This window comes from Papio anubis, chromosome 11 (genome assembly GCF_008728515.1).
Source record: "Papio anubis isolate 15944 chromosome 11, Panubis1.0, whole genome shotgun sequence".
NCBI classification, from domain to species: Eukaryota; Metazoa; Chordata; class Mammalia; order Primates; family Cercopithecidae; genus Papio; species Papio anubis.
In genome coordinates this window covers 37,945,483-37,972,274 of record NC_044986.1, presented here as the reverse complement: position 1 = coordinate 37,972,274, position 26,792 = coordinate 37,945,483, and the positions used below count along the sequence as shown (strand labels likewise).

The following is a 26,792-nucleotide window of genomic DNA, read 5'->3' as shown; positions in this document are numbered from 1 at the left end:
GGGAGGCGGAGCTTGCAGTGAGCTGAGATCCGGCCACTGCACTCCAGCCTGGGCTACAGAGCGAGACTCCGTCTCAAAAAAAAAAAAAAAAAAAAAAAAAGATTATATGATCATATGTATATACTAGCATGTAAATTCCAAAAAACAGGGAGTTTTGTTTATTTTGTTCATTGAAATATCCCCATGCCTAGAACAGTGTCTGGGACATGTTAGATGTGCATTAAATATTTTAAAAATATATTAAAAATTGTTTTGTTGAACTCCTTATAATTAATCCTTAGGAATATTTTTAGTTTATTTTATTTGAGGATTGTATTTCTTTCTATAAAATTTCTTCTTTTTGCAACCAATTTACCATGTAATGATCTTTCTATAAAATTTCCATTGTACATCTGATCAGAGACTATTTTAGATTTCAAAGTTTGGAATTTAAATGGCAACTCTCAAACAGTGTTAAATTATTTCTGAATTTATTAGCATTGGCAAAAGACAGTTGGTTGAAGTAATTTTAGGGATGAGTGATAAGCAAATGTTTCAGGATCCTTTTGAGTTGCTTTTTCTTATTTTTGAATTTTAACACTTAACTTGTTTTTAGAAAAGTTAATGTTTTTTCTATTTTGTTATAGTTAAGCAAAAAGATTATTTGAATTGCTGTTTTTTAAATTTGCTTTATTTATTGATTTAATTAATTAATTAATTTACTTATTTATTTGAGATAGTCTTGCCCTGTCACCCAGGCTGGAGTGCAGTGGCACCATCTCAGCTCACTGCAACCTCCACCTCCCAGGTTCAAGCAATTTTCCTGCCTCGGTCTCCCTAGTAGCTGGGACTACAGGTGTACCCACCACACCCAGCTAATTTTTGCATTTTTAGTAGAGACAGAGTTTTACCATGTTGGCCAGGCTGGTCTCAAACCCCTCACCTCAAGTGATCTGCCTGCCTTGGCCTCCCGAAGTGTTGGGATTACAGGCATGAGCCACTGTGCCTGGCATGTATTGCTGTTTTGTATTTGTAAGAATCTCTGTAATACAGAACTCTCAATACTTTTGAGATCCAGTATTAAAATCTGAAAGATAATTTTGTGGATGAAGAATGAAATTTATTCACATGTGTCATGCAGATGTCAGTTGTAGTATGGGCACCAAGTCTTAAATTGAGATCATATGACATAATCTCAGAAGCAGAGATTTCCAAATTAGATCATATGATACTAGCAGTTGTCTGTGTTTGGGATTAAAAGAGTTGAATATGTAATTGGAAATTTAGCAAGGAGATTGTATTGAGATGGCAGACAACAAATTCTATCCTTTTCCCACTTCTCTTCCCTTTTCCAAAGATCTCTGAAAATTACAGAAAACTTAGATACACACACACTTGTGCATACATGAACATGCCCAGAATTTAAATACATGAAGGTGTGCTCTCATGGGCCAGACATTGTAGGAATACTTGAAAAATAGAAGGCACATGGGATTGAATTGAAGGTGAACAAATAACAGTTGCATAATAAAGGCCTTATTCAGAAATGGAAGTGACTCTTGGAGTGCTGTAAGCACACAGAAAGAAGCTATTGGTTATCAATAGTGGCCCTTGGACAATTCTATGGGTTATTGATTGAAGTATCACTGTAGGAAGAGCCAGGTCAGCCTCTCAACCTTATCCCTACTTGTGCTTGCAGTGGATAGCAGAAGAATTTTCCCCAAAAGGTGGTGGCGGGGGTGGCAAGAGGCAGTCCATGTACACTTTTACTGAAAAGGCAGGACAGTGCCCTGGATGGCTTCTGACATTTAGGAGGAAGAGAGAGGCCCCACAAGTTGAGACTGGTCCTAGCCCACTGCTAGGTTTGCATGTCTCCTCCAAAATTCATTTCAAAACTTAATCCCCAATGTGTAGTATTGAGCGGTGGGACCTTTAAGAGGTGATAGATCATGAGGTCTCTGCCTTCATGAATGGACTAATCCATTCATGGGTTAATGGATTAGTGTGTTGTCATGAGAGAGGAAGTGGTGGCTTTACAAGAAAAGGAAGAGAGACCTGAGTTAGCAAGTTAACACGCTCAGCTTCCTCACCATGTGATGCCCTGTGCCGCCTTGGGATGCTGCAGAGAGTTCCCAGCAGCAAGAAGGTTCTCATGAGATGCCCCCTTGACCTTGGGCTTCCCGGCCTCCACAACTGTAAGAAATGAATTCCTTTTCTTTATAACTTATCCTATTTCAGGAATTCTGTTATAAGCAACAGAAAATGAACGAAAACAGAAAATTGGCACCAAGAAGTGGGATTTTGCTGATGACGAATACCTGAAAATGGGGAAGCAGCTTTGGAACTAGGTAATGAGCGGGGGCTGGAAGAGTTTGGAGGAGCAGGCTATAAAGTGACTGTATTTCAGTGAATGTGATATCAAGGGTGATTCTAGTGAGACTCAGAAAACAAAAAGACAAGGGAACATTTGGAACTTCTTAGAGATTTGTTTTTTGTTTTGTTTTGTTTTGTTTTTTGAGACTCTGTCGCCCAGGTTGGAGTGCAGTGGCGCAATCTTGGCTCACTGCAAGCTCCACCTCCTGGGTTCACGCCATTCTCCTGCCTCAGCCTCCCGAGTAGCTGGGACTACAGGCACCCGCCAGCACACCTGGCTAATTTTTTCATATTTTTAGTAGAGGCAGGGTTTCACTGTGTTAGTCAGGATGGTCTCAGTCTCCTGACCTCATGATCCACCTACCTTGGCCTCCCAAAGTGCTGGGATTACAGGCGTGAGCCACTGCACCCCGCCAGGATTTGTTAAGTGATTGTAACCAGAATACAGATAGAAATATGCACAGTAAAGGCCATTCTGCTGAGATTTGAGATGGAACTGAGGAAGGTGATATTGGAAACTGGAGTAAAGGCCATCCTTGTTATAAATTGGCAAAGAACTTGGCTGAACTGCGTCTATGCCTGAGGGTGTTGTGGAAAGCCAAACTTGAGATTAATGAACTAGGGTATCTGGCAAAAGAAATTCCTAAGCCAAATGTAGAAGGAGCTACATGATTACATTTGACAGCTTATGCTGATATTCAGGAGCAAAGAAATAATTTAAAGGTAGAATTTATCATGAAAAGGGAAGCAGAGTGGAAGGATTTGGATAACTCTCAGCCTGAGCATGTAAAGAGTTAAAAAGCATTTTTAGCAGAGGAAACCAAGGGTGCAGCCCAGTGACTATTTGCTAAAGAGATTAGTTTGGATAAAAAGGAGACAGGTGCCATTCCTTTAGACGAAGGAAGAAAGATCCCAAAGGCATTTCGAAGATCTTAGAGGGTGCCCCTACTATCACAGGCCCAGAGGCATAGGAGGACAGAATAGTTTCAGAGGACAGGTTAGGGTACACTCCACGGGCTCACTGCCCAAGGCCACCACAAGGGAGTCCCCACCAGCAAGATGGCTCTCACTAGATATGCCTCTTTGACCCTGAACTTCCCAGGCTCCATAACTGTAAGAAATAAATTTTTTTCTTTATAAATTACCCAGTTTTAGGCATTCTGTTATAAGCAACAGAAAATGGACTAAGATACACACTTTGTCAAACTCCACATCTACCATTTTCTTCTTCAAAAATCCTGCAGGTAGAATGCAATAAACAGATCCCACCTGTTCTTAGGCTAACAGGGAATCTCAGTTACCAAGGTGCACACACACTCAAAAGATCTACATTTGAAAAAGAAAAAACCCAGCAAACAAAAAAAGGGTATAATATTCAAGAAACATTAAAACCTGAGGCCGGGTGCAGTGACTCACACCTGTTATCCTAGCATTTGGGAGGTAGAAGCAGGAGGATCGCTTGAGCCAGGGAGGTTGAGGCTGCAGTGAGCCATGATCACACCAGTACACTCTGCCCGGGTGACAGAGTGAGACCCTGTCTCTAAAAAAAGGAAAAAAAAATTTAAAAAGGACAAATTAGAAAAAGAGTTTAGAACAAATATAATTAACATTTATAGAGAGACACAAGAGATTTTGCATCTATTAAAGATGAATCAACTAGGAATTGTGATTAAAGATGGAAGAAAAATGCACATTTGGGCCAAGTGTGGTGGCTCATGCCTGTAATCCCAGCAGTTTGAGAAGCTGAGGCAGGGTGATTGCCTAAGTTCAGGAGTTAGAGACCAGCTTGGACAACATGGTGAAACCCTGTCTCTACAAAAAATAAAAATTAGCCAGGTGTGGTAGTGCACACCTGTAATTCCAGCTATCCAGGAGGCTGAGGTGGGAGGATCACTTGAGGCCAAGAGATTGAGGCTACAGTGAGCCTTGATTGCACCACTGCACTCCAGCCTGGGTGACAGAGCAAAATCCTGTCAAAAAAATAAAGAGAGAGAAAGAAAGAGAAAGAGAGAGAGGAGAAAAGAAAGAAGAAAAGAAAGAAAGGAGGTAAGAAGGAAAGAAAGATACACATTTGACCCTTCTTTTGAAATTTTATTAAAATACCTGTTAAAAGACTTAAAAGGGCATATATTTATAAAAACAAAAAGTAGGAGTTGTGGTTGACCATCAGCATGGTCAGTATGGAAGATTTTTCATACATTTTTGAAGAAATTGGAAGGATGTTGACTGAAGAAGCAGCAGCCTAGAATAACCATGGAAAGGGACTGCAGCCAAAGGAGGCAGCTGCCTTCCAGCAGAATACCACAGAATAGCCAGAACTAGCGATAGCAAGTAAGAGAGAAGATAAAAGGTAAAGTTGACAGAAATTAAGAAAATGAATTGAAGGTCTATATGGTATATGGAATAGTTTGCCTTTGCACTCAAAAAGACCTATAACTAGTTATTTTCTTTCAGGAAAAAATAGATAATTCTTTCTAGAAATTGATACACTGTTTAGTTAATACCTCAGAGAGATTTGAGAAGTAATTAATAAAACATTCATGAGAGCAGAATATTTGACAAAGGAGCAATCAGAGTAAGAGAGAGCTCTTGGAAATTAAAACTATTAATATGATTACTGACCTTAACTTTTTTGTTTAAAATTTTGGAAGATAAATATAAGGACATCTACTCTATTGAACAAAAAGATAAATAAATAGAAAATATGAGACATTGAGGATTAAATCTATAAGTCCAATGTTTGATTAATATGAGTTCCAGGAGAAAAAAAGAAAATGGAAGGATTAAATTGGTTAAAGAAATATTAGGGGCTCACGGCTGTAGTGTCAGCACTTTGAGAGGCTGAGGATCACTTGAGGCCAGGAGTTTGAGACCAACCTGGGCAACATATTGAGACTCCATTTCTACAAGAAATGAAAAAAAATACCTGGGCATGGTGGCATGTGTCTGTAGTCCTACCTACACAGGAGGCTGAGTTAGGAGGATCACTTGCACCCAGGAAATTGAGGTTACAGTGAGCTATGATCACAGCACTGCACTCTAGCCTGGATAATAGAGCAAATCTTTGTCTCTATTAAAAAGAAAAGAAAATGGTAAAACAATAAAACAAATAAGTCCAAATATATAAATAATTACAATAAATATGAATAAGTTTAATTCATCTATTAAGAAATAAATTTTTTTTTTTTTTTTTTTTTTTTTGAGACAGAATTTTGCTTTTGTTGCCCAGGCCGGAGTGCAGTGGCACAATCTTGGCTCACTGCAGCCTCCACCTCCCTGGCTCAAGCAATTCTCCTGCCTCAGCCTCCCAAGTAGCTGGGATTACAGGTGCCTGCCACCATGCCTGGCTAATGTTTTGTATTTTTAGTAGAGACGAGGTTTTGCCATGTTGGCCAGGCTGGTCTCGAACTCCTGGCCTCAGGTTATCTGCCAGCCTCAGCCTCCCAAAGTGCTGGTATTACAGGCATGAGCCACCGTGCCCAGCCAGAAATAAATTCTTAATAGGCAAATGCTAATAAGGAGGAAACAGATGTAGTAATAGTAATGACAGTCAGAATAGAATTCCAGCCTCGTGCAGTAGCTTGTGCCTATAATTTCAGCTACTCAGGAGGGAAGTTGAAGCAGAAGGACTGCTTGAGACCAGGAGTTCAAGACCATCCGGGCAACATAGTGAGACCTTATCTCTAAAAATATAAAGATAAAAATAAAATTCTAAGTGAATTATATTTAAGGGCAATATATATTTCATCTTTATAAAAGTTACACACTACCTAGAAGATGTTAAATTAATGATCCTTGTGGATCTGAAGACATTGTTTTAAAATATAAAAGCAAATAACTAGTGGAAAGAGTAGACTAGGTAAATCCACCATCAGAGTAAAAGATTTTTATCATACCTCTTCCATAAATAGATAGATTAAATAATAAAAATAGAGAAAAAGATTTAAATAAGTGATTTTAAAATTCTCAATTTAATATCTGTAGGTGGTATAGAATTTGAACCCAAGAAGCAAATAGTACTAATTCTTTTTCAATCATACTTGGAGCAGTGACAAAAATTGACCATGTGTTATGTCACAAAGAAAATCTCAATGAAGAGAAAAAAGGCAAAGATTTTATAGTACATTCTGCTTACCACAATATAGTAAAATTAGAAATTAACATAAAAGGACAGCAAAAATATCCTCTTGGAAATTAAGAAAAAAAAAATCACATTTTTGAATAAATCTTGAGTTAAAAGAAGATAAACACAAAAATTACAAACTAATTAAAAATGAAAGAATGAAAGTTAAACAACTACAATACAAAGAATAAAGCCAATAGAACTTAAAGAACTTTTATATTTTCAAGTACTTTTTTTTAAAAAGAAATATTTAAAATAATCTTAAACTTAATCTTATAATTTAGTAAGCAAATTACAAATTAAAAGAAAATGAAAGAAGAGAATTAATAAAGATAATAGAGGAAATTAAAAATTAAAAACAAATAAAAAATCAGTAGAGTAATTGATAAAACCAATAGCTGGTTATGTGAAAAGATAAACAGATAAATGTTTAGAAGATCAAATTAAAAAACACAAATTAATAATATTAGGACCCAATAAGAGGTCATAACTATGGGTGCAGAGTTAAAATATATACATGATTAATATATATTCAGTAACATAGCTGACAAAGTGGAGAATTTCACCAGAAACTGAAACCTGTGAAAATGTATCAAATGTAAATCCTAGAACTGAAAAGTACAATAATGGAAATTGAGAACTCTTAGATTGGTTTAACAGTGGATCAAACACAGCAGAAGGCAGGATTAGTGAACTGAAAAACTAGATTATTTGTTAAGATCTAGTATAAAACATGGGAAAATGTGTTGAAAATTCGGAAAAGAATGTAAGAGACAATGCGGAGAGAGTGGAAGAAATGTTGATATGTAATTGGGCCCCAGAAGGAAACGAGAGAGATAATGGGGTAGACACAGCAATATATTAGGATATTTTGGCTGAATATTTCCCCAAATAAATGAATGTTTTCAGTCTGTAGATTCCAGCTCTACAAAACCCAAACAAGATAAATTTAAAAGAAAATAATACATGGGGATATCTTACTCAAATCCCAAAAATTGACAGAGAAAAATCTTTAAAAAGTATAGCTTAAAAAGACATATTACTTTCAAAAGAGCAACAATAAAACTTACATCTGACTTTTCTTGAGACAGAGCCTCACTCTGTCGCCCATGCCGGAGTGCAACGGTGCGATCTCGGTTCACTGCAAACTCCGCCTCCAGGTGCAAGCAATTCTCTGCCTCAGCCTCCTGAGAAGCTGGGATTACAGGTACCTGCCACCATGTCAGGCTTATTATTATTATTATTATTTTGTATTTTTAGTAGACACGGGGTTTCACCATCTTGGCCAGGCTGGTTTTGAATTCCTCACCTCGTGATCCACCTGCCTTGGCCTCCCAACGTGCTGGGATTACAGGCGTGAGCCACCATCCCCGGCCTACACCTGACTTTTCAACAAAAATAATGGAAGTTATAAAAAGTTGAATATCTTTAAAGAAGCTAACCTAAAATTGTATACCCAGCAAAAGATTCCTCAAAAATGAAGATAAGATAAAAATGTATTTATAAACCAAAAACTGAGGGAAAAATTACCACTAACAGACCCACACAAAGAATTGCTAAAGGGAATTCTTCATGCTAAAGAGAAAATGATCTTAGATGGATGCACGAAAATGCAGAAATAAATGAAGAGCAATGGAAAGAATAAATATAATGTCAATATAGAAAATTCAATTGTATTGCTATATTATAGCCATAATAAATTAGAAAGTAAAACTTTTAGATGATAAAATGTACAATTACCTGAAGAAACATTTATACACAGGAATAAATCTGAAATAGTATAAGATCTCTACATATCACTGGGCACAGTGGCTCACGCCTGTAATCCCAGCACTTTGGGAGGGTGAGGCAGGTGGATCACTTGAGGTTAGGAGTTTGAGGCCAGCCTGGCCAACATGGTGAAACCTTGTCTCTACTGAAAATACAAAAATTAGCCAGGCGTGGTGGCGGGTGCCTGTAATCCCAGCCACTCGGGAGGCTGAGGCAGGAGAATCACTTGAACCCGGGAGGCAGAGATTGCAGTGAGCTGAGATCGTGCCACTGCACTCCAGCCTGGGCGACAGAGCGAGACTCTGTCTCAAAAAAAAAAAAAAAAAAAAAAGATCTGTCTGGGTGCGGTGGCTCACACCTGTAATCCCAGCACTTTGCGAGGCTGAGGTAGGTGGATCACTTGAGGTCAGGAGTTCATGACCAACCTGGACAACATGGTGAAACTCCATCTCTACTGAAATACAAAAAATTAGCCAGGCATGGTGGTGCATGCCTGTAGCCTCAGCTACTCAGGAGGCTGAGGCAGGGGGATCACTTGAACCCAGGAGGCAGAGATTGCAGTGAGCTGAGATCGCGCCACTGCACTCCAACCTGGCAACAGAGCAAGACTCCATCAAAAACAAACAAACAAACAAACAAACAAAAACCAAAAACAAAAACAAAACTACATATCCAAATATATAATATTTCTGAGAGGAATAATAGAAAACCTAAATAAATGGAGAGCTACACCAAATTAATGGCTAGAAAGACTTACTAATGGAAACATGTCAAGTCTTCCCAAATTCATGTATAGATTCAATACAGTCCAGTACAAATTTCATCATTTTTGGGTAAAAATTGACATGCTGATTTCAAATTTACATGTAATTTCAAAAGGTCAAAAATAGCCAAGAGAATCTTAAAGAAGAACAAGACTAGAAGGCCTCTACCTGCTAGATATCCCATCTTATTATTAAGATAAAATAATTGTTAGAATAAAATGGTATCGCTTTGGCTCCAAGATTGACAAATAGATCAATGGAAAAGAATAGTGTCCAGAAAAAGACCCACACATATGTAGTCACTTGATTTGCGACAAAGGTAATATTATAGCACAGGGAGGAAAGGGTGATTTTGTCAATAAACTGTGCTGTACCAGTTAGATATTTATAGGAATGACAGTGTGTCTGTACTCTTACCTTACATGTACCCAGACGTCAAGTTTACATAGATTTTATACTTAGGGAAAACAATACAGCTTCTAGAAAATAATGTAAGATAATGTGATCTTGAGGTAGGCAAAGAGTTTTTAAACTGGACAAAAATCACTGATACTAAAGAAAAAGATTGTTTAATTGTATCTTGTTAACACTGAGAATTTCTCTTAATAAAAAGTCAATATTAAGAGAGTAAAATGGCAAGCTACTCAATGGCAAAATATTATATATATGTGTATATATATATATATGTAAATATACACATACACACATATAAAACACAGGATTTGTACCCAGAATATATAAAGAATCCATGTACAACCCCTCAAAAATTGACCAAAATTTTGACCAGACTTTTTATAAAGTAGGATATATAAATGAGTAATAAACATAAAAGAGCAACTCAACATCATTAGCAAAGAAGTTCAGATGAAGACAATAATAAGATGTAATTCCATATCTTTTAAAGTGGTTAAACTTTTTAACGGTAGAGGATATGGAGTTACTGGATATTTCATTTGCTACTGATGGGGGTATAAATTGGGGCTACCATTTACTGTTGGGCTTTATATAATAAAGCTAAACATATCCATACCCTATGACCTGGCAAAGTATACACTTTTAGGTGTAGACCCAGTAGGAAATGTGTGTGTATGTGTATGGTAAATATATATATTTAACAAAAGACTTGTATGACAACATTTATAGCAGCATGATTTATAATAGCACCAAACTACAATCAACTTTATTATCCATCAAAAGCAAAATGTGTACAAATTGTAGTATACTCATACAATGGAATAATAATATTTCAATGAAAATGAACAAAGTACTGCCACACAACAATTTTTTGTTGTTGTTGTTGTTGTTGTTTTGAGATAGAGTCTAAGTCTGTTGCCCAGGCGGGAGTGCAATGGCACGAAATTGGCTCACTGCAACCTCCACCTCCTGGGTTCAAGCAATTCTCCTGCCTCAGCCTCCTGAGTACCTGGGATTACAGGCGACTGCCACCACACCTGGCTAATTTTTGTATTTTTAGTAGAGATGGGGTTTCGCCATTTTGGCCAGGCTGGTTTTGAACTTCTGACCTCAGGTGATCTGCCCACCTTGGCCTCCCAAAGTGCTCGGATTACAGGCATGAGCCACTGTGCCAGGCCAACTTGGACAATCTAAATGATAATAATGTTGATTTGGCCAAGCATGGCGGCTCATGGCACTTTGGGAGGCCAGGGTGGTTGAATTGCTTGAGCTCAGGAGTTTGAGACCAGCCTGGGTGATGTAGTGAGACCTTGTCTCTATGAAAAATTAAAAAATTTAGTTGGATGTGATGGCATGCACCCATAGTTCCAGCCACTTGGGAAACTGAGGTGGGAAGTTCACTTGAGCCTGGGAGGTCAAGGCTGTGGTAAGCAGTGATCATGCTACTGCATTCCTGCCTGGGTGAGTGAGTGAGACCTTGTCTCAAAACAAAAACAAAAACAAATATAATGTTGATCTAAAGCAAGATACACAAAAGAACATATTATATTATTTCACTTATATAAAATTCAAAAAATAGGCAAAACTGCCTTATACTATTAGAACATCAGACAGTAGTTATGTTATGGGATCTTTGGGTTGTCAATTTTCTTCCTAGAAACCTCTGTGACCAGTGGCACCTTTGTTCAAGTTCTTGTCCTGTGTCCAGGAAGAATGAGGTACACAGACAAGAGAAGGATGAACAAGGTGAAGATAAGCTTTATTAAGTGTTAGAACAGCTCAGAGGAAACCCTCAGTGGGTGTCTCCTCTCTGCAGGTCCTCCTGTCAAGTGTTCAGTTCTCAGCATAGAGGAGACCCTGGAGAGGGTAGCTCCTCTCTGCCCACTGGTTGTCCCATCATCTGCTGCTCTCAGCAGAGAGGAGGCCCTGGAGAGGGTGGCTCTTCTCTGCAGGCAGGTTGTTTTCAGGTCTCTGCAGTCCTCTCAAACTGTCAGCAGATGGTAGCTCTTCTCTGCAACTGGTCATCCCCTCATCTCTGTCCTCTGCATCCTCTATCCTGCTCTGGCCATCCTCTCTAGTCCTGTGGCTAAGCCCCCGGCTTTTATGGATCTCATAGGGTAAGAAGTGCATGCAGATTGGTCCATGGGTGGCCATAGGCAGCAGGGAGTCCCTGCTCTGGTGTGTGGGACTGGTGACCTGGCTCTCAGCCTTCAGGCCCTCCATGACCTGAAGGTGGTGCCTTACTGGGGACCCCACCCCCTTCTGCCCAGCAAACTCTCTGACTCCTGCTGCCATTCGTGGCCCAGGTATTCGGCCCAACCCCACTTGGAGAGATCTGAGCAGGTGCTGGGAGAGGAGAGAGGTCAGGCAGTGGGAGCAGACACTCCTGAGCCTGCAGGGATTGTGGGGAGGGGGGCTTCCTGGCCACCCGAGGGTGCAGGCTGCAGAGATGCCCAGGTCCTGTGTCTGGGAGGGTGGCCACAGCTGCACCTGGGAGCTCCCACCCTGCCAACTCGGGGATCCTGCTTGTTCCCAACTCCTGCCTGCTCCGTGCAGTTGGGCCCAGGTCTGCAGCTGTTGGTCATGGGGGCTGCAGCTGCACCCGGGAGGGCAGATCCTGCCTGCTCCTGGCCTCCTCCAAGAGCATAGGGAGGCTCGGATGCACAGCCATAGTTTGGGCAGCTGTAGCCCTGCCCAGGAGGGCGGGGCTTCTACCTGCTCCATAGAGCATGAGGCCTGGGTCCACAGCCGCAGTTTGCGGGGCTGCAGTGGCACCTGGGTAGCTCCCACCCCAACTCAGAAAGTGCGGGCCTCCCACCAGCTCCAAGGAGTGCCCAGCTCCAGGGGTGCCTCACTGCTGCAGCTGGTGTGATGGTAGCAGCCGCTGCCATCAATTATGTTTGAGAGGAGTAGTACTGGGTAGGAATGCAATGGAGATTTCTGAGCTGGTGGTAATCATGTCTTCAAATGGGCTAGGGTTACATGGGCAGGCTCACTCTTTTTGTTTGTTTTGTTTTGTTTTGTGTTTTGAGAAAGAGTCTTGCTCTGTGTCTCAGGCTGGAGTGCAGTGGTGCAATCTTGGCCCACTGCAACCTCCACTTCCTGCCTTCAAGTGATTCTTGTGCTTCAGCCTTCTGAGTAGCTGGGATTATAGGCATGTGCCACTATGCCCAGCTAATTATTGTATTTTTAATAGAAATGGAGTTTCACCATGCTAGCCAGGCTAGTCTCGAACTCCTGACCTCAAGTGATCTGCCCACCTCAGCATCCCAAAGTGCTGGGATTACAGGCGTGAGTCACCTCTCCCAGCCATCACTTTGTAAAAATTGGTTGAACTATACATACATTTGGTTTATGCATTATTCTGTATTCATGTTTATACTTCAACAAAAAAGTTTACTTATAAAAAGATACTAGATTTTTCCAAATTAGATTGTCAACAATGGAAAGGTTTGATGACACCAAATGATGATATAAAAAAATGGGTACACTGCATTAGCAATGTAAACTGTTATAGCCTTTTTTGGAGGGCCATAGGTCAGTATCTATTAAGTTTTTATATGCATATGCCCTTTTATTCAGGTATTTAAGTTCTTCTTTTTTTTAATTTTTATTTTTACTTTTTTTGAGATGGAGTCTCATTCTGTCCCTAGGCTGGAGTGCAGTGCCGTGACCTCGGCTCACTACAACCTCGGACTCCCTGGTTCAAGTGATTCTCCTGCCTCAGCCTCCCGAGTAGCTGGGATTACAGGCATGTGCCATCATGCCCAGCTCACTTTTGTATTTCTAGTAGAGACGGGGTTTCACTATGTTGGCCAGGATGGTCTCAATCTCCTGACCTTGTGATCCACCCACCTTGGCCTTCCAAAGTGCTGGTATTACAGGCGTGAGTCACCCACCGTGCCCAGCCCAGGGATTTAACTTCTCGATAGCTACTCTGGAGAAATCCACATAAGTGTAGAAGAGGCAAATAAAAGCATATATATCGGAAAAAATGTAAATGTCTATCATTCCAGAGTGGATAAATAAACTATAATGCATTTGTTATGGAATACTCTGCAACAGCAAGAATGAGAATATTTATTTAGTGATATCTCCAAGACAAATACATGAAAAAACCAAGTTATAGAACAGTACACAGAGCATACTGCCATTTACACTAAAAAAAGGCACATTTAAACTCTTTTAACCCAGTGTCTAATAAAAAGTTAAACAATGTTTGTGTGATAGTATGTATGTTGTGTGGTAGATTTTGAAAAAGAGTTCATAATAATTTCATGAAAAAAAATCTGCTCTGGTAGCAAAAGAACAGTGGCGAGAGATCTCTCAATACAATAATTACAAATTGAGCATTTTTTCATTTTTAAAAAATTAACCAAATACTTGTAGAATCATTTTCATCAGCTGAGACTTTTTAAAATTAAATTTTCCATTTCGTGATGGAACCTACAGCCTTCATGTAGATTCATGAAGTTATAGGAAATTGAGGGTACTCAGAGCAATCCTGTCTACCCTCAAAGGTAACACTTCGCAAAACTATCATACAATATCATGAGTGAAATAATGGCATTGATACAACCCATCAATCTTCAAATTTTCACCAGTTTTATTTGTATGTGTGTGTATATTTAGTTCATGAAATTTTAATGCATGTGTAGTTTCATGTTTCCACCACCATGGTAAAGATACAGAGCAGTTCTGTCTCCCTGAAAATCTCTTCTCTTTTCTTTTCTTTCTTTTTTGTTTTTTTGTTTTTTTTGTTTGTTTGTTTGTTTGAGACAAAGTTTCGCTTTTGTTGCCCAGGCTGGAGTGCAATGGCCTGGTCTCAGCTCACTGCAACCTCCACCTCCCAGGTTCAAGCGATTCTCCTGCCTCAGCCTCCTATATATCTGGAATTACAGGCGCCCGCCACCACGCTCGGCTAATTTTTGTATTTTCAGTACAGACGAAGTTTCACCACGTTGGTCAGGCTGGTCTCAAACTCATGACCTCAGGGAATCTGCCCGCCTTGGCCTCCCAAGTGCTGGGATTACAGGCCTGAGCCACCGCGCCCGGAACTCTTGTCTTTTCATAATCAAACCCACCTTTCTTCTCCCACTCCTGCTCCCCAAGATGCAGTGTTTCTTTTTGTTGTTGTTTGTTTTTGAGACGAAATCTCCCTCTGTTGCCCAGGCTGGAGTCAGTGGTGCGATCTCAGCTCACTGCAACCTTCACCTCCTGGGTTCAAGCGATACTCCTGCCTCAGCCCCGCTCCACCCCCCTCACCAACCAGTAGCTGGGATTACAGGCATGCGCCACCACGCCCAGCTAATTTTTGTATTTTTAGTAGAGATGGGATTTCACCATGTTGGCCAGGCTGGTCTCGAACTCCTGACCTCAGGTGATCCACGCCCCCCTCGGCCTCCCAAAGTGCTGGGATTACAGGCGTAAGCCACTGTGCCCAGCCCCAAAGACATAATTTTAAACCATCATTAATTTTTATAATAAGCATGATAGGCCAGGCACGGTGGCTCATGCATGTAATCCCAGCAATTTGGGAGGCAGAGGTAGATGATCACTTGAGGTTAGGAGTTCCAGACTAGCCTGGCCAATATGGTGAAACCCTGTCTCTACTAAAATTACAAAAATTAGCCGGGCATAGTGGCGCAGGCCTGTAATCCCAGCTTCTCAGGAGGCTGATGCGGGAGAATCACTTGAACAGAGGAGGTGGAGGTTGCAGTGAGCAGAGATTGAGCCACTGCATTCCAGCTTGGGCAACAGAGCCAGACTCTGTCTCAAACAAAATTTTTTCAAATGATACTCATGATTAATATAACTGTAATTTATCTAAATTATTGTTTACAAGCATTTATCTAAATAAATTGAATAAACAGTGTCTACATGTTTAGTAGAAAACAAATGTTTAGTAGCTCTGGCAGAATTCATCTTGCTTTTTAAGAGATTAATGAACAATGAATACATTGTAGAGGCTAGAAGTATGTTTTCACTTTGAAACCTTTTTAAAAATTTTTCTTTAGCCGGTTAGTATTAACAACAAGTGAAGAGGGGTTTCTACTCCTTTTCTTTTTTTCTTTGCTCTTCTTCCTCATTTCATCCTTTGGAGACTGTCTATAGTCCTACATTTTCTCCAGTTCTGAATCTGTGTAACTTTGACTCTATGGCAGAAACTGTTTATTGCTGACTATATGTTTGTTCTCTCTTCTCTCAAATAAACAGAACCCGAAATTTTTACTGAGCACATATAGCCAAAAGATGACATTGCCCAGCCTCTTTTGCAGATGGCTGTGGCTATTCCAGGATCCCAGAAAATGGCAGCCACACATGAAGGTCTCTGAAGCAGAACTGCCCTGGATCTTTACTGTGGTGGTGCCCTCTCGGACTTTCTCCTGCCCTTCTGTCTCTGGCCTCTCATTTTCCCCCGAGGCTAGCCATGGAAACTAGAATTCCTCTTCCCCCAGGTGGGTCATAGAAGCCAGCAACAAAACCTAAAAATATTACTCTAACTTTCTCTTTCTCCTGGCCTTTCTGTATAAAAACTGGCCATAGGCCGGGCACGGTGGCTCACGCCTGTAATCCCGGCACTTTGGGAGGCCGAGGCGGGTGGATCATGAGGTCAGAAGATCGAGACCATCCTGGCTAACATGGTGAAACCCCGTCTCTACTAAAAATACAAAAAATTAGCCGGGTGTGGTGGCGGGCACCTGTAGTCCCAGCTACTCGGGAGGCTGAGGCAGGAGAATGGGGTGAACCCAGGAGGCGGAGCTTGCAGTGAGCCGAGGTTGCACCACTGCCCTCCAGCCTGGACGACAGAGCAAGACTGTCTCAAAACAAACAAACAAACAAACAAACAAAAAACAAAAAAAAACTCGCCATAAAGAAATGATCTGACCTGCCTCGTTTGACTGACTGTTCCAGATTGTTGAAACCCATTCCGAAGAGGCTTCTACCCCACATTTAGACTGTTGAATCCCATTCCAGACTGGGTCCTGTCCCACATCCGGAAGGAAGGAATGCATAGAGGTCAAAAAGAATCTAGATAGACAGCATTGCTGAGTTTCTCCCAGTCAGTCTACAGCATTAGATCATACTCTTTTTTTGACCCGTCATATTTCTACATGGCTGTCCATACTCGGTTGAACCTAAGCATAAAAGTGGACAATTTCCCTTGTATCTTTTATTTATTTTATTTATATTCACTTTTTAAGGGACAGGGTCTCACACTGTCACCCGAGCTGGAGCTCGGTGGCACAATCACAGCTCACACAGCCTCAAACTCCTGGGACCAGCATACCTGGCTAATTTTAAAATTTTTTGTACAGATGGAATCTTGCTTTGTTCCTAAGGCTGACCTTAAACTCTTGTCCCCAAGGCATACTCCCTCCTCAGCCTCCCAAAGTGCTGAGGTCACAGGCATGTGACACTGTGCCCAGCCTCCCCTTCAGGTCTTCATTCTGAAGTGTCCTGTGTACGTGTAAAACTGTAATCAAATAAATTTGTATGCCTTTTCTCCTATTAACCTGCCTTTTTTGTCAGCGATTTTCAGTGAAACTTCAGAGGACAAAGGGGAACTTTTCATTGGCCTCTCCAGTTTTAGTGCTGTGAACAGGATACCAAAGCTGCTCTGCTCTTCTGGAAGCTGCAATGAAGGGAACCAAGGACCTGACAAGCCAGCAGAAGGGTAAGGAATTCTTACCAGTCAGGCTCCCGGCTTCTCTCCCTCTGTGGAATCTGGTAGAGCTGATGGTAAAATCACTGTTTGTCTCATATTCATCTCCAAAACCTTGATTAATGGGAAAAAAGGATTTGTGTGACTAGTTTTGTGTGTAGCGACTCTGGTGTCCTTTTTTGGTATGAATATTCACATTGTTCGGTCCCTTTCCTTCTAGAAATAGTCTTTGTCTTTCCGTGTTGTGCTGTCATAACGAAGGATGCCACAGGGTAGCACATGGGCCTAAACCCCCATAAACTGTTTGAGCTGGCACTGCAGATTGATCAGTTTTGCAGTTCTGTCTATAAACCTTGCTGTAGTCCGCAAAATAAAAACCAGATGAAGTTCTCCTATTGTCCTGTTTCATGTCCGTATAAGACCTTGACTTTTGAGAGCATTTTCTCTTGGTCCCTGCCCTTTTGGGGAGCGTGATTTTCAGGTCACATTAGGTGACCAGTCTAAAAATGGCTGGTCACGTAAGATTTTAAGCAGTATACTTTTTGTTCCAAATATGTCAAGCTCTCGGGGGAGTTTGTCTTAATAATTTCCATCTATAAGGGGCTCCTGTTGCCTGGTTAGGCTGGAAAAATTCCAATCCCAGGAGGGCCTCCCTGGTGCCAGTGGATTAACAGGTCTGTGACTGGTGGCCCCTGGCAAATTTGTGTGTTACTAGTGGCACCATATGCACAAACACCAGCCTTAATAGTCTGTGGCAACAAGAGTCTTTGTTATCTTAAGTCTACTTCTGAGTGAATTTTTGGGGATCATGGAGAGTGTCTCCTCTATATGCTCTCAAGGAACACCTCTTGTTTATATAGTAAAAACTTATTCTAAACCTGGAAAATTATCTCCTGGACTTTCCGTAAAGAGGCTTATTGTTGAGTCGCTACTGAAATTTGTAAACCATTGGAAATTCTAATCATCAGTGGCCAAAAGATGGATCCTTTAAATTAGAAAGAACCTTAATTTTCTTTTTAAAAGAAGATTTTAGAGATCTCTCATTCTAAATAATTGTCTTACTTGTATTTATGGGACAATCAAATTAAAGAAAGACACAATAGTGTCTTGGCTTAGAAATTCTCTTGACAAAATTAAAATGCAAAAATCTAACCCCAAACAAAATTAAAATCATTTGTACACTCAAACTGCCTGCTTTGAATTCCCTGTGGGATTTACAAAGAAGGCATTCCATCTTGTGGTATAGTGGCTAAGATTCTGTGCTTTCACACCTGTGGCCTGGGTTTGATTCCTTGTCAGAGAATCAGTCCCTGTAGTACATGTAAGCTCTTTAACTCAATTACACAAACATTTATAAAACTTGGTTTAATATTTGTGTGACTCTTGACTTTTGGGGTGCCCATTTGTTATTGATGGACAAATGTCCACAAAAAAGGTAGACAGGATATCCACTGCAGCTGGAGTAAGAGACTAGAGGTGGGTTAGCTCTACCATGAAGCAGCAGCAGAAAGGAAAAAAATCTATCAACTATTTTTATATCCATCCATATAGCCATCCATCTATTCATCAATTTAAATAGTTACAGCTATTTTGGCATAAGTAGTTACAGCAAAAATTTTGGCAAATTTTTGTACAGATCAAAGTGTATTTAGTCTCTATTTTATTTATTTATTTACAGTCTAGAATAATTGCTCCATTATCACAGAAATGACATCTACATTTTTCTTAAGTTAAAGTTTGAGGCCTGGGCATAATGGCTCACTCCTGTAATCCCAGCACTTTGGGAGGTGGAGGTGGGCAGATTGCTTGAGCTCAGGAGTTCAAGACCAGCCTGGGCAGCATGGTGAAACCCCATCTCTACAAAAAATACAAAAATTAGCCAGATGTGGTGGTGGCATGGGCCTGTGGTCCTGGCTACTTGGGAGGCTGAGGTGGGAGAATCCCTTGAGCCTGAGAGGACAAGGCTACAGTGAACTATGATTGCGCCACTACTACTGCAGCTTGGGCAATAGAATGAGACCCTGTCTCGAAAAAGGAATAAAAATAAAATTTACATAAATAAATAAATAAATAAAGGTTAAAGTTTGAAAACTTAATTTACCAGTTATTTTTCTTATGTAATCAGTAATACATTACTTCTTTTCAGGTCTCAGTTTTGGATTGTAACTAACCACTGTTCTCTTTTGGAGGCATGGTGCCTTAATAAATGTATTATTTTGTCTACTAAACCATGTGTTTGTTGCCAACATGCAGTCTAGCAGTAAAGAAGCTAATTTTTTCATGAGTTTAAGATTATATTGAAAAATAGAATAGCTTATAACACTTTATGATATTATGTATTATACCAAACAGAGGTGAAACTAAATCAGTTTACAACCTCTTAACCTTTGCACAAACGCTATCATTTATTTATTCATTTGTGCATTACTTTACTTCATGGAAGGAATATATTTATCATTTATTTATTTTTCAAACAGAATTTCAAAAAATTTTTTTAGAATATGCAGTGTTTATAAAACTACAACAGCAGCAGCAACAACAGTTTAAGAATAAGATTAACCCACATATTATCAAAATAGCATTTTCAGGTCTGCTTTCTTACACCTTGTGAGAATGTACATTCTGGGTACTATCTTACTGTTTCAGTAAGTCTTGGAATTGTTTCGCAAAAGGACGTCTTGGAATTGTTTCGCAAAAGGACGACAGGAATGAAAAGAATCGTTAAGTTTTCATTGGAGACAGTTATTCTCCTCGGTTATCCCTGGAATCTGGAAATGTTATAAACTTGTTTAAATAAAAGGCTTATGCAATGATTCTTGTTATGCCTTTTTGATTTCTCCTGGAACTTCACTATAACAATATTTATTTTTTGTGAACGTTACTTAATCAGGAGTCATTTCAGTTAACTGAGACATACCCTCTTGTCTCTCCTTTCAATTCTGTCAGTATTTGCTTCATGTATTTTTGGGATCTGTGGTTAGGTGTTATATGTTTATAATTGTTATATTTTCCGGATGTTTTTATGATGATTAGATTTTTTATTATGATTAGATGTCCTTTTTATTATGATTAGATGTCCTTCCTTGTCTTAATGTGCCTTATCATAAAGTCTATTTTGTCTGATATTATATAGCCATTCCAAGTCTTTCATAGCAGCTATTTATGCATGCTATTCAACCTACAGTATATTTGAATCTAAACTGTGTTTCTTTTAGGCAATATGTAGTTAGATCTTGTTGTTGTTGTTTTTTTTAAATACATCCTGACAATTTTTGTCTTTTGATTGAACAGTAGTTCATTCACATTCAATGTAGTTATTGGTATGTTTGGATTTGTCTGTTTTGCTATTTGTTTTCTATATGTCTTGCTTATTGTTTTTCCTCTGTTCCCCTTTTATTGCCTTCTTTTGTTTTAAATCAATATTTTAATTCATTTAGTGAGATATAATTCACATACCATTAAATTCACCCCTTTAAAGTGTACAATTCAGTGATTTTTAATATATTTATAGAGTCATTATCTAATTTCAGAACATTTTAATCACTCCCAAAAGAAATCCTGTATCTATAAGCAGTCACTCCCATTTCCCTCTCCCTCATCCCCTGACAACTACTCATTTGTATTTTTGTTTGCTTGTTTGAGAAAGGGTTTCATTCTGTCACTCCGGCTAAAATGCAGTGGTGTGATCATGGATCACTACAGCCTTGACCTCCCAGGCTCAAGTGATCCTTCCACCTCAGCCTCCTGAGTAGCTGGGACTACAGGTGTGTGACACCACATCCAGCTAATTTTAAAAAATTTTGTGCAGTCGGCGTCCCACTATGTGGCCCATGCTCGTCTCAAAGTCTTGGTCTCTAGCAATCCTCATGCCTTGGCATCCCAAAGTGTTGGTATTGCAGGTATGAACCACTGTACCCAGCTCATTTTTAAGTATATTTTTAAAGTTCATTTTTCAGTGGTTACTCTAGGGATTTTTATGTTTCTTGAACTTCATAACTTTAACTTAAAATCCACTTCAGGTTAATAGTGGTTTACTTGTGATACAATATGGCAACTTTGCTCCACTGTAGCTCAGTTCTCTCTTTGGTTTTGGTTGCAAAAGGCAGTCCTTTGGTTCCTATTTGTTCTTGCATTGCTGTGGTTTGAATATGGTTTGTCCCCACCAAAACTCATGTTGAGGTTTGGTCCCCAGTGTAACAGGTTGAGAGGTGGAAAGACTTTAAAAGGTATTTGAGTCATGAAAGATCTGCTCTTATGAAAGGATTAGTGCCATATTGTGGGAGTGAGTTCTGTCTCTTGCAGAACTGGATTAATTACTGAGAAGAGCAGGTGGTTATAAAGTGAGGTTTCCTTTCTTGTTTTGTCTCTTTTGCACGCGCCTGCTTGCTGTCGTCACGTGTGCTCCTGCCATGTGATGCCATCTGCTATGTTATGATGCAACATGAGGTCCTTGTCGGATGTGGCTTCCCAGTCTTAAACTTCCCAGTTTCCAGAACCATGAGCTAAATAAACTTCTTTTTAAAATCAATTACCCAGTCTCAGGTATTCCATTATAGCAATGTAAAATGAACTAAAACATGCATGTTCTTGCTGAGCGTGACAGATTACAAGCTTTATTCATCTTCTGACACTGAACCATTTCTGTAGCTAGTCATATAGTCACTAGCTGGTCAAGGTGACCATAGAGTGGTACTGTGTCCCTGCTCTCTGCCTAAGGAGAGGGAGGGAAACTGAATTTGCTGCTTGCTCAAAAAGTGCTCGGCCCTTTGCCTGAGTTGCAACCCACTGTATGGGTAGGCATGGGCCCTGTGGGATTTAGGCATAAGGAACTTAGGCAAATATTTTGATGTGCATTCTTCTTGCTGTTCTGTGAGTAATAAAGTCTTTTGTTTATGATGCAGGAATCTTGTGTCTTCTGCCTGTTTCCATGAAACAGTGTCAGGATAATGGTAAGCTTTAAGTAAGCTACAATTCCAAATCCTTCACCTTTTAAATTTGTTTTCAGCAATTCACCTAGCTATCTAGATGTGGTTCTCTGTGTTTATCTTACACACATTGTTCATTGAGGTTCTTGGATCTGCAGGTTATTTTATTTTTTTTGCAGTTGCAAGATTTAATCGAGTGAAAACATAGCTCCCATAAAATGGGAGGGGACCCAAAGGGGGTTGCCACTCCCTGCTTGAATGCCTCAGTTTATATCCCAATCATTGTCCCTCCTCCTGTGCTGTCAGACGATGTATGATTTGACTGTTTCTTTACCTCCTGCTTTAGCCTAATTTGTATTCTAGTGAACCCTCTTTACTACCTGATTGGTCTGGCTTGAGCTGAGTTACAAGCCCCGTGTTTAAAGGTGGGTGTGGTCACCTTTCCCAGCTAGGCTTAGGAATTCTTAGTTGGCCTAGGAAATCCAGCTAGTCCTCTCAGTCCCCCCTTTCAACAGGAAAACCCAAGTGCTGTTGGGGAGGTTGACCAACGACCACTCTTAACTGCTTCCTGAATTGAGGCATAGTAGGGGTTGTGCAGTTGAGATTTCCTCAAGAGGGGTGCCTTTGATGTCATTAACGTCGGAGCACGGGCTAGCAGGCCAGTCCAGGGGTCTGCAGTAGATCTTAGTCATGGACTGCATGTAGGGCTCCATTTGAAGAACCATTTGTAGTTTTACAGCTTTGATTCTGGAAGAGACAAACTTAACAAGGAGGTTAAACATACAGGGATTGTAATGTATGGCCTGAAGTGCAGGGGCGTATAGGTGTGGGCGGTGAAAATGGGATTTTCTTTAGAAAAACTCCTATACGATGGGGCATCAATATTTCTGGGAAGTTGCGTTCTCCATAGAAGCTCTTGGTAAGGAGAGCTACTGGTAGTACAGTGGCATGGAGGAGGTGCAGTGAGAGTGAAAGGTTTGGTGAAGGGTTTTAAGTAATTTCCATTGGTTAGCTGCAGGCCAAAGCATTTTTCCTTCTTCGGTGAAGAAGAAAACTATGTCCATCCTGACAGGAGAAAACTATGTCCTTGTAACGTTCCCCATTCTATTTCTTCTGCTGAGTACTGGGGCTTGGTTTCCCAGAGGGAATTATCCCATACTAAGGTCCTTCTATAAGCATTTCTATTGGAGGGTCCTGCCTTGCAGCTCTTCTGGCTTCAATATCCGCTTGGCGGTTCCCTTCTATTTCCCTTTCCTTTCCTTTCTGATGACCCCAGCAGTGTAAGACTGCCACCTCTTTAGGTTTCTGTACAGTCAAGAATAATCTCCTAATGGCTTCCTGATGTTTGATAGGTGTTCCCTCGGAAGTTAGGAATTCTCTTTTTCTCCATATTGTTGCATGGGCATGGAGGACTAGGTAAGCATACTTAAGAGTCTGTATATATATTTACCCTTTTTTTTTCTCCTAATTCTAGTGCCCTAGTGAGTGCTATTAGTTCTGCCAGCTGAGCGCTAGTTCCTGGAATGAGGGGATTACTTTCAAGTATTCCATTATTACTGACCATTGCATCCCCCGCTTTTCGAAGTCCTTTTTCTACAAAGGAACTTCCATTAGTATATAAGTTGAGGTCGGGATCAGTCAAGGGAACCTCTAGAAGGTCCCTTCAAGTGGCGTAGGTTTGAGCAATCACCTGTTGACAGTTATATTCTATCTTTTCTTTATTATTTGGAAGAAATGTGGCTGGGTTAAGAGTTGCACAAGTGCGCAGTCGCAGCACTGGCCCTTTTAGTAATAGAGCGTGATATTTAAGCAAATGGTTGTCTGACAGCCACAAGTCTCCTTTAGCAACGAGTATGCCGTTCACATCATGAGATGTCCACACAGTAAGATCTCTTCCCTGTATTATTTTAACTGCTTCAGATACTAAGACTGCTACTGCCACCCCTACCCGTAAACAATGAGGCCAACCCTTTACCACTACATCAATTTCCTTACTTCAATATGCCACGGGTTGCAAGCTGGTCTCTCGGACCTGTGTAAGGATTCCTGGAGCTATTCCTCTTTTTCCTATGACATATAAAGAAAAGTCTTGCCCTGTTGGCAAGCTTAACACTGGGGATTGGGTTAGGGCCTTCTTTAGGGCCTGGAAAGCCACTTCTGCTTCAGGTGTCCTTCTTACTAAATGGGTATTGGCTTTCTGAGTTTCTTTAATTAGTGTATATAATAGCCTGGCTATTTCACCGTACCTGGGAATCCATATTTGGCAGAGAAACCTGTTATGCCAAGAAACCCTCTTAGTTGCTTTAGGGTTTTGGGATGAGGATAAGCCAGTATAGGCTGGATACGTTCCTTACTGAGGGCCCTGGTGCCTTTGGATAATTTTAGCCCTAAGTATTTAACCTGCTGTGAGCAGAGTTGAGCCTTTGGTTTGGAAATCTTATAGCCACAGGTGGCGAGGAAATTTAAGGGTGGCTTGATGGTACAAGGTTTCTGAACAGGCGGCTAAAAGTAAATCATCCATGTACCAAAGGACAAGAATGTGCAGGTGTGAGAACTGGCTCAACTCTTGGGCTAATGCTTGGCCAAGTAGATGGGGGCTATTCCTGAACCCTTGGGGTAAAACAGTCCAGGTGAGTTGAGACATTGAGTTCGAAGGATCTTCAAAGGCAAACAAGAATTGAGAGTCAGGATGTACAGGGATGTAGAAAAAGGCATCCTTAAGGTCCAGGACTGTAAACCACTCTGTTTCCTCTGGTATTTGGGAAAGCAGAGTATAAGGGTTAGGTACAACCGGGTATCAAGGGACAACGGCCTCACTGATAATCCTGAGATCTTATACTAACTTCCACTGTCCGTTGGGTTTCTCTACTTCTAAAATTGGAGTATTGCAGGAGCTATTGCATGGTTTTACTAGGCTTTGGACTTTTAGTTTCTTAATATTTTGGAGTCCTTGTTGGGCCTCGGGTCTAAGGGGGTACTGCCTTTGGTAGGGAAAGGAGGCAGAATCCTTTAGTTTAACTTGAACAGGATGGGCATTCTTTGCTTGTCCATATTGCCCTTCTGTTGCCCGGACTTCAGGATTAATTCCTTCCTCAAGCACGGGGCAACAAACAGGTGTTCCTTCTCCTATGTTCAGGTGTATACTTGCCCTGCTTTTGCTAGAATATCTCTCCCTAACAAGGGAGTGAGGCTTTCAGGCATAATTAGAAAAGCATGTGAAAAGAGTAAAGTTCCCCAGTCACAACTTAGTGGCTGGGAGAAGTATCTAGTGACTGGCTGTCCTAGGACCCCTCGGATAGTGACAGATCTGGAGGACAGTTGTCCGGGACAGGAGAGTAAGACTGAGAAGCCTGCGCCAGTGTCCAGGAGACAGTTAGCCTCCTGGCTGTCAATGGTCAAGCATACCCGGGGCTCTGTGAGGGTGATGACATGGGCTGGTGCTTGCCCTGGGCACCCTCATTCAGGCTGCTGGATCATCTGGTTAGTGGCTTCTGACTCAGAGGACTTTCATCCCCTGGGGCAGTGGGCTTTCCAGTGATTCCCTTGACATAAAGGGCATGGACGAGAGGGCGGCTTATTTCTATTTGGACAATCTTTTGTAAAGTGTCCTTGTAGACCACACTGGAAGCAAGCCCTATTAGGCATTCGATGTGCTCAGCCTTTCCGTGTTCCAGAGCCTCCAAAGTCCGCTTGCCTGAGGGCCATGACTGAAGCAGTGGCCTTTTTCTTATCTTGTTTGTCCCGTTCCACCTGCTCCTCCTGATCTTTATTATAAAAAACTGAGGTTGCCAAGTTCAATAGGGTTTTTAAGTTTTGCTCTGGGCCTAAGGTGGACTTTTGAGGTTTTTTTCTAATGTCTGCAGCTGACTGAGTAATAAATTTATCCTTTTAGATTAGTTGGCCTTCATTAGAGTCGGGTGACAGAGAGGTATGCTTCCTCAATGCCTCCCTTAGTCTCTCCAGAAAGGCAGTAGGATTTTCTTCCTTTCCCTGTGTTATAGTGGACATCATTGAATAGTTTATAGGCTTCCTCCTAGTTTTCCTTAGTCCTTCTAGCATGCAAGTTAGCAAATTTCTGCCACACCAATCTCCATGTTCTGATTCTGAGTCCCGGTGAGGGTTTACACTGGGAACTGCCTGCTGGCATGTGGGGAACTGTTCTCTTTCCTCTGTTGTCATCCTATCATTGACCTGACTGAGACACCAGAGATCGCCAAACTCTTGGGCTGCAGTTATGGCGGCACTTCTCTCATTTGAGGTTAGAGTTTGATCTAGCAGTAACATTTTATCTCTCCATGTCAGATTAAAGGATTATCCTAACCCTTGTGAAACATCAATATAGCCATCAGTGTTATTTGATAAATTACCTAGGTCTATTTTAATTTGCTTTAAGTCTGACAGGGAAAAAGGTTCATACACTCTTACTGGGCCGAATTCTCCAGAATACATTTTGGGGTGTTTTTGCCTTATGGCATCTGAAAAAAAAAAAAAACAACACAGGGATGCCAGCACCCCTAGTCATTTTCCGATGAGCATTAGTCCTAGAGCGTCCTCTATGGTCCTAATGCTTATTCCTTTCCAGGGTGCGTAACCACCCATGGACCTCTGCTTATCGGATTAGTTATGCTCACTGATGTAGCAGTCCTCCACCCCTTTTCCTGCCTTTCTTGACCACAAAGAAAGGGGTCCAGGCTGCTGGATTCTAGTGGTCCTTTACCAGGGTGCCCAACATTGCCTTTGTGCTCAAGGGTGAGTCCTAGAGCTGGGCTGGGTTCCTG

The 26,792-nt window shown here is 40.9% G+C and overlaps 1 protein-coding gene across 6 annotated transcripts in view; it reads left to right on the top strand.

The window, feature by feature from the left end:
- Window positions 1–2,043: 2,043 nt before the first annotated feature.
- Window positions 2,044–26,792, top strand: part of ENTPD1 (ectonucleoside triphosphate diphosphohydrolase 1) — a 211,363-nt gene continuing 186,614 nt past the window's right edge. Inside the window, exons 1-3 of one of the 6 annotated variants that reach the window (XM_017944161.3) lie at window positions 2,049–2,174; window positions 15,640–15,881; window positions 17,012–17,101. In XM_017944161.3, coding sequence (XP_017799650.1) covers window positions 17,065–17,101 — 37 coding nt within the window. In that variant the 5' untranslated portion in view covers window positions 2,049–2,174; window positions 15,640–15,881; window positions 17,012–17,064. Of the gene's footprint in view, window positions 2,328–15,218; window positions 15,882–16,956; window positions 17,102–26,792 lie in introns of those variants that run through there. The other 5 variants (XM_017944157.3, XM_017944159.2, XM_017944160.3 and 2 more) reach the window with 5 other exon arrangements.